This window comes from Otolemur garnettii, unplaced genomic scaffold, assembly GCF_000181295.1.
Source record: "Otolemur garnettii isolate 467f Iridium unplaced genomic scaffold, OtoGar3 scaffold00119, whole genome shotgun sequence".
NCBI classification, from domain to species: domain Eukaryota; kingdom Metazoa; phylum Chordata; class Mammalia; order Primates; family Galagidae; genus Otolemur; species Otolemur garnettii.
Window position 1 is genome coordinate 1,307,756 of NW_003852514.1, and position 7,873 is coordinate 1,315,628.

General features: G+C 41.6%; 1 protein-coding gene across 1 annotated transcript in view; it reads left to right on the forward strand.

Annotated features, from left to right (window-relative positions):
• The window catches only part of RALA (RAS like proto-oncogene A), an 85,233-nt gene extending 82,674 nt beyond the window's left edge, over window positions 1-2,559 (forward strand). Inside the window, exon 5 of the mRNA XM_003797541.2 lies at window positions 548-2,559. Coding sequence (XP_003797589.1) covers window positions 548-670 — 123 coding nt within the window. The 3' untranslated portion in view covers window positions 671-2,559. The remainder of the gene's footprint in view (window positions 1-547) is intronic.
• Window positions 2,560-7,873: the final 5,314 nt, after the last annotated feature.

A 7,873-nucleotide genomic window follows, 5' to 3' on the forward strand; every position in this document is an offset into this window, starting at 1 on the left:
AAAAAAAAAAAAAAATCCAGTATGCAAGTCTGTGGGCTGTAAAAGGTGCTCTTGCATCTGCCATATACTCACAAGAATTCATGTGTATTTTTTGAGTCTATATCCTTCCAGGCCCTTCTCTATTAAAGAATAGATAGCATATGTTATTGAAATTTAACTTTTGAATTACTATACTAGTATTTTTTTAATTATTGTGCTAATTGTTTTGCAAATTCCTAGACATCAGACAAAAATTAATAAATTCTCAAATGGAGGGTAGCAAAGAAAGTTGTTTTCTAGTGTCTAATGTCAAGATCATAAAGAAAGCACTCATTTTCCTCAGCTCCATTTCTAAGAATGGAGCTTTGGAACAAGTTATGAAATACAATTCAAAGTTATTAAGTACAGGTGTTATTAAAACTTTAGTTTTGTGCTGCCTTCTTTCTATACTCCCCAAACAAGAGATCTCAAATATTTGTTCTTCTGTTATCCCCAAGGTTTACTGCGGAGAAATATTAAGTTTATCTTGTATATTTTGCTTTATTTACCCTATTTTCTTTTTTTCTAGGTATTTTTTGATTTAATGAGGGAAATTCGAGCCAGGAAAATGGAAGACAGCAAAGAAAAGAATGGAAAAAAGAAGAGGAAAAGTTTAGCCAAGAGAATCAGAGAAAGATGCTGCATTTTATAATCAAAGCCCAAACTCCTTTCTTATCTTGACCATACTAATAAATATAATTTATAAGCATTGCCATTGAAGGCTCAATTGACTGAAATTACTTTAACATTTTGGAAATTGTTATGTATCACTAAAAGCATGAATTGGAACTGCACCGAAAGCCAAATTTACTTAAAAAAGAAATCAATGTGGCTTCACCAAGAAACAGAGTTCAGCTTATTTCATAATCGCCTACATTTATCACGGTCCTGAATGTAGCGTTGTAAGCTTGTGTTTCTCGGGCAGTCTTGCTTGATCTGTTAAATAAAGACATGAGATGGGGTGGGGAATGGGAGGAAAGGCTCCTTCCTCTGGTGTTTATTATAAAGCTTAAATTTTAAATCATTTAAAAATGTTTTGGTCTTCTACTGCCTTGAAAAATGACAGTTGTGAACATGATAGTTAAACTGTACCACTTTTTTTTAACCATTGTTATGCAAAATATAAAAGAAAAAGTTATTGGCATGGTTGTTGCATATAGTTAAACTGAGAGTAATTCATCTGTGAATCTGCATTAATTACCTGGTGATTAACTTAGAAAAGTGATGTAAACTTGTACATGGAAATTTTTGAATATGCCTTAATTTAGAAACTGAAAAATGCCCAATTACATCATTCTGGGTATGTTCTCAGTGGTGCCAGGGGTCTGCTGCCCCGTGTGTACTGGCGAGAGAATATATGCCCAGCATGGAGTATAACTTTTGTATAGAAGATTCTTGAGAAATAACTGTCTGCTAGGAGTCTGTCCAAATTAAAATGTGTGCCATACTCTGGTTCTTGAAAATAAGATTCCAGAGCTCCTTGATTGCTTTTAATAAACTATAAGGTCATTTAAAATGAAGGGCCAGCATATACTTGTAAGATAATTTTAGACTGCAAGGATTCAGCCCCAGTTATGTTTGAGTAAACAGTCTTTTTCTCTAAGATGCTGGTCCCTGGAAATCCTTTTCTGCCAGTGGTAAGCACGTAAGTGTTAAGTTTTTTAATCTCCTGGGAGCAGGACATGGGAAGAAGTATCAGTAGAGCTAATGCATTTTGCACTAGTACACTTTGGGAAAATGCTCATGCTTACCTTACCACCTGTTCACTTCTGCGTTTGTACTCACGAGGTTATTTTGGCTTTACAGCAGTTAGGAGTATTTGTTGTCTGCTTATATTTATAATGAAGAATACTGTAGCTACATTTTTTTAACATCAAGCAGTCAAACCCAGGTATAGTACAGAAAATACATTTGGCACACAGACCAAGCATTAGGCAGTGTCCCTGTCATACGGTGTTCCCATGAAAGAATTGTAGCACACACTATTTGAGAACATGATTTCAGTGGGAAACAGGCCACTGTCGAATTTTTCTTTCCTCTTTGGAGTGGGGCTAGGGCAGTTAATTCAAAAGTTTTCTTTCTTTTTTCTCAGTCCTAATTTCAACAGGTCTTAGATGTGTTCAGGCATTCCAGGTATAACAGGTGTGTACGCAAAGTTAAGAAAAATAGGCTTTTTAGGAACTCAGCTCTTCAGATATTACATCCAGCTTCTCATGTAAAATATTTGTCCTTAAAGGGTTCGAGACGTACATCTTCCACTTCGTATTTCTCATAGGCTTTGTCATATGCAGAAGTTACCAGTGTGACGCTGGCCAGCGGGCCCAGCAATCTCCATGTGTACTCATTGCAGTCTTATTTAACCAGGGGTCCTAACCACTAACATTGTGACTTTGCTTTGAGACCTTTCCTCTCCTGGGTACTGAGGTGCTATGAAGCCAACTGACAAAGATGCATCACATGTCTTAGGCTGATGCCACTACCCAATTTGTTTATTTGCAATTTGAGCCATTTAAAGACCAATAAACTTCCTTTTTTAAAATGCTTGTGGTGTTACTTGATGTTTACGATGTAGCGTGTAAAATTCAGATTTAGCAACCAGGGCATCTTTAGCAGTGATTTGTGGGGTTTTATTTGTTTGTTTTTTAGCAAAAAATAGAAATTCTAGAACTGAAAATTACAATATCTTAAAGATATTGGCCCTCCCTGCAGAATGAAAAGTGGACAAGTAGTGAAGTTGAAGGTACATCAGTACAAATTGTCCTATCTGAAGAACAGAGAAAACAAAGAATTTTTATTTATTTATTTATTTTTTGAGACAGAGTCTCAAGCTGTCGCCTCTGGTAGAGTGCCATAGAATCTTAGCTCACAGAAAACTCAAAACTCTTGGGCTTAAGCGATACTCTTGCCTCAGCCTCCCAAGTAGCTGGGACTACAGGTGCCCACCACAACGCCCAGCTCATTTTTTGTTGCAGTTCTCATTGTTGAATCTGGCCCAGGCTAGGTTCAATGGCTGGCACCCTATCCACTGAGCTACAGGCACTGCCGATTTTTTTTTTTTTTAATGAAAACTGCATCAGGGACTTGTGGAGAAATGTCAAAGTATAACATGCATATAATTGGAATCCCAGAAAAAGGAGAAGTGGAAGGGGGCAGAAGAAATACTTAAAGACACATTGTATATGAGTGAGCCATGTTGAGCCTTGTCTTAACTGTAGAGCTTTTGTATGCCTTTCAATAAACTGAATGCTCTAGAAGAAAAAAAAGATACAGTTTATAAATGCCTCTCAAATTTGGTGAAGGACAATGAACCCTGGACACGATGAGATGAAAATTATACCTGAGCATGTTACAGACAACTATTGTAAATTATAGATGAGAGGAAAAAATTGCAAGAAGACAGGAAAGCAATGCTTTACAAATAGGAGAATGACAATTTGAATATTGTGGACTTTTCATTGGAAATTTTGAAGGTCAGGAGACGTGGAAGAACATCTTTAAAGGGGTCAACCTACCATAAAATAACCAACTAAAACATTCTTATAAGATGAAGGTGAGGCTCGGCGCCTGTGGCTCAAGTGGCTAAGGTGCCAGCCACATACACCTAAGGTGGCGGGTTCGAATCCCCAGCCCGGACCCGCCAAAAACAACGACGGCTGCAACCAAAAAATAGCCAGGCGTTGTGGCGGGCGCCTGTGGTCCCAGCTACTTGGGAGGCGGAGGCAGGAGACTCGCTTGAGCCCAGGAGTTGGAGGTTGCTGTGAGCTGTGAGGCCACGGCACTCTACCCAGGGGGATAGGTTGAGGCTCCGTCTCAAAAAAAAAAAAAAAAAAAAAGAAGGTGAAGGGTGGCACCTGTGGCTTAAAGGGGTAGGGCACCAGCCCCATATGCTGGAGGTGGTGGGTTCAAACCCAGCCCCGGCCAAAAAAAAAAAAAACGCAAAAAAAAAAAAAAGATGAAGGTGAAGTCGATTTTATAAAACTAACAATTTCCTACCTGCACACGTGTTCTACAAATAACTATTTGTATATATTACACATACAAATATGTATACATGGAAGTTGTTCAGGCCAAAATAAAATGGTATCGGGAGCTTAGGCATTTCGGAAGAGATAAAAGCCATTGGAAATGGTGTGTGATGTCTTCTACCCAGCAATTTAAAAACACTTGAGCTCTCAGTTGGGGGGCTTCCTTCAGGTTAACATTAGATTTCCAAAATAACAGTGTCATTGATGCTCAGGCTTAACCAAGGTTCAGAAGTGGAAAGACTCATGGGCATGATGACATAGACGATACGCAGATGCAGTCATGAAAAGCACAAATGTGTATGTTCTAGAACACTACTATAAACTTTAGGGAGAAGAGGTTTATATTCATTTTCTAACCAGACCGACTCCAGAGGCAATTTAATCTGCAAATTATGGCAGGAATGACTACCCCATTACCATGTAGGCCATTCAACCTTTGATGTCTGGTGGGAAATCTTGGCCTATTAACTATCAAACAGCCTGAGTTAGAAACAACTTGGCCCAATATTGAGCACAACCTTCCAAAATTCAATTCATTTTACTTTCTAACTTTACCCAAACAGTGCTAGAATGAGGACATTTAAGTTATAATTGGCATAATATTAAATCTTACTGTGTCACTTTTTTTTTTGAGACAGTTTTACATTGTCACCCTTGGTAGAGTTCTGTGGCATCACAGCTCACAGCAACCTCCAACTCTTGTGCCTAAGCGATTCTCTTGCCTCAGCCTCCCATGTAGCTGGGACAGGTGCCCACCACAACGCCCAGCTATTTTTTGGTTGTAGTTGTCATTGTTGTTTGGCAGGCCCAAGCTGGCTTTGAACTGCCAGCTCCAGTGTATGTGGCTGGCTCCCTAGCCACTGAACTACAAGTGCCAAGCCAGTGTGTCACACTTTTTTTTTTTTTTAATTCTTGTGTGTCACTTATTCTTAACACCAATATGGAATATGACGTTAAATACTATGCACCAACCAAACGTTAGATTAAGTTCGGGTCTCAGATTGAATTAGAATGTCTCAAAATTTTTGTGACACAGGATGTAAAAGAAAATTTGGCAACCACATATTACTACCTTAAGAGTAAACATTTAGGCTCGGCGCCTGTGGCTCAACCGGCTAAGGCGCCAGCCACGTACACCTGAGGTGGCGGGTTCGAATCCCCAGCCCGGACCTGCCAAACAACAATGACGGCTGCAACCTAAAAAAAAATAGCCGGGCGTTGTGGTGGGTGCCTGTGGTCCCAGCTACTTGGGAGGCGGAGGCAGGAGACTCGCTTGAGCCCAGGAGTTGGAGGTTGCTGTGAGCTGTGATGCCATGGCACTCTACCCAGGGGGATAGCTTGAGAGGCTCTGTCTCAAAAAAAAAAAAAAAAAAAGAGTAAACATTTAAAGTGTTTACTAAAGTTCCTATAGAGGTTTCAGAGTAATCCTTTCTTACTTAAACCAGTGGTAAAAGTCTGCTTTAGTAAATTAACTTTAGCTGTCAAGAGTAGCAGATCAATCGAGGTTTTCATGCATGCCTTTAGTTTTCCATAGATTTTAACGGACTGCCTGTGGTGGGCACTGCTGGGGATACACAGGTAAAGGACAAACAAGAGTTAAGAGCAATTGTAGAGGTTTGTACTAAAGAAAGCACCCACATTCCTCAAGCATAAAGGGAGGAAGTAAGTTTAGATTGTCCAGTTCTCACGCTGGCTAGGCCACCCTTTCTTATCATTGTCAACCCATATGTCAATAGCAAACCCCCAGCATATCCTACATGCAAGATTATGTGTATTTAAAATTAATACTTAACCCAGTGAGGTAAATGACATTAACCCCTATTTTGCACATGTCAAAGCATGCATAGAGAAGTAGAACGAACAACTTGCCCAAGGCCACAAAACTGGTCATTGCCAAGTCCACGCTCTTAATCGCTGCACAGAGAAGGAGCCGCAGCGTAGCACTCAGACTACCTTGGCTGACTCTTCAGTAGCCTATGCTAAGAGGAGAAAGGCCTGCGATTTCCCCAAGACTGCAGCCACTCATTTCAAGGATTGTTTTCAGACGGTTTGCAGATGTTGCTGTGTGAGCAGGAAAGCAGCCTCTTGTGCTTACAGCATGGTTGCTAAGAGCATCAAGAGCCTGGAGTCAGGCCTTGCTGTGCTTTTTATCAGTAAACAGGCAGCATTCCATTGGCAGCCTGGAGCTGCCATCCCATATTTCTTTTTAACTACAAAGTAATTTCCTAGTTTTCTGCTCCAGAACCTCTGCACGCAGCTGTTATAGACAACTGCCTGTGGGTCCATGCTTGGCAATGGGCGGGGAGGAAGGATTGCTTGAGCTCAGGCGATTGAGACCAGCCTGAGCAAGAGACCCTGTCTCTACTAAAAATAGAAAAACTATCTGGGCATCGTGGCAGGCACCTGTAGTCCCAGCTACATGGGAGGCTGAGGCAGAAGGATTGCTTGAGCCCAAGAATTTGAAGCTGCTGTGAGCTATGATGCTAGAGCACTTTACCCTGAGATTCTGTCTCATACGAAGGAAAAAATGAAGAAAGGAGCAGATACATCTGCTGGGCCTCTGCTGACAGGTGGCTGGTCTGTGGAGGATGTGCAGTGGAGTTTCAGGTTGTGGACCTGAGAGTTGCATCATGTACCAGCTCTTCTGTTTATTTATGAACTGATCTTTGTAACAGATGCCAGATTTAGTGGAATAAAACTTAGATGGTTTTCCCAGGACACTAGAAGTTGGCCTTTCTAGAAGGCACCCTATAATAAGCCTTTTCCTCTGCTTAGGGGTAAGAAGAAAGATAACTTGCACAGGCCACGTGAGTAATGTAAAACCCAGAGTTAGAATGCAAATCTTCTGGCCTCTAATTCCAGCTCTTCTCATTTACCCTTCCAAGTTCTGGGTAGGGGCAGAGGGTACTTTAAATGAAGACAGCACAGTAGAGTCTAAGGCAGTGGCCCTCAATCTTTCTAATACCACGGCCCTTTAATACAATTCCTGTGGGTCACGACCCACAGGTTGAGAACCACTGGTCTAAGGGCTCCCAGAGTTTGAACTGAAATCCAAATTCAGCCTCCATCCTTCTCATTAGCCTTGAGGGACTTGCTCGAACCCTCAGGCTCTTAATTGCAAAACAGGCATTATTGTGAGGAATGTACAAGGAATAAGTTATTTTTATTATTGAACATTGTCGCGACCCATCGGGCTCCTGTGGCCCTGGTCTCGGTTAGCGGAGGAAGGAACCAGGCGAGAGGCGGATTAGAAGTACAAGCTTGTGGAAGGCGGGCTAGCCCTTACTTTCCTGGTAGCCCCGAGCAACCTCCGCACCAGCCTTTTATTGACCCAGAACACAGGTGAGGGGAGTAATTAACAATGACTACGGGCTGAGGGCACGGGCTCCTCCCACAAGGAACTCCAGTGGAGGAATGGCCCGAGGTCCACGCCTCAGCTGCAGATCATCTTGCTCAGATGTCATCTGGCTCTTGGCGTCTCCTACATTTCCCCCCTCTAGTGTATTAAAGACATTTCTGAAGAGGCAAGGGAGGTCTGTTGTTGTTTCTGCCAGTTCTCCTCACCTAGGAGCTTTCTGTTGAGTAAAAGAAACAAAAGGGCACATAAGCATAACAAAAATACACCATCAGAGCTAATTCGGACCAAAAGGAAACTCATTTTAGCCAAACTAGGCAAGGGGGAAATCCTGTCCCCTATGTGCTAATCACCACTCAACTATGTGCTATGGGCTGACCCACAGGGCTCATGACGCTTCCATGGGAAGTATTAAGCATCACCCAAAGCTTAGGTGGAGAAAGGGCTGCAAACTCAGACCCTTTCCAGAAAGCAG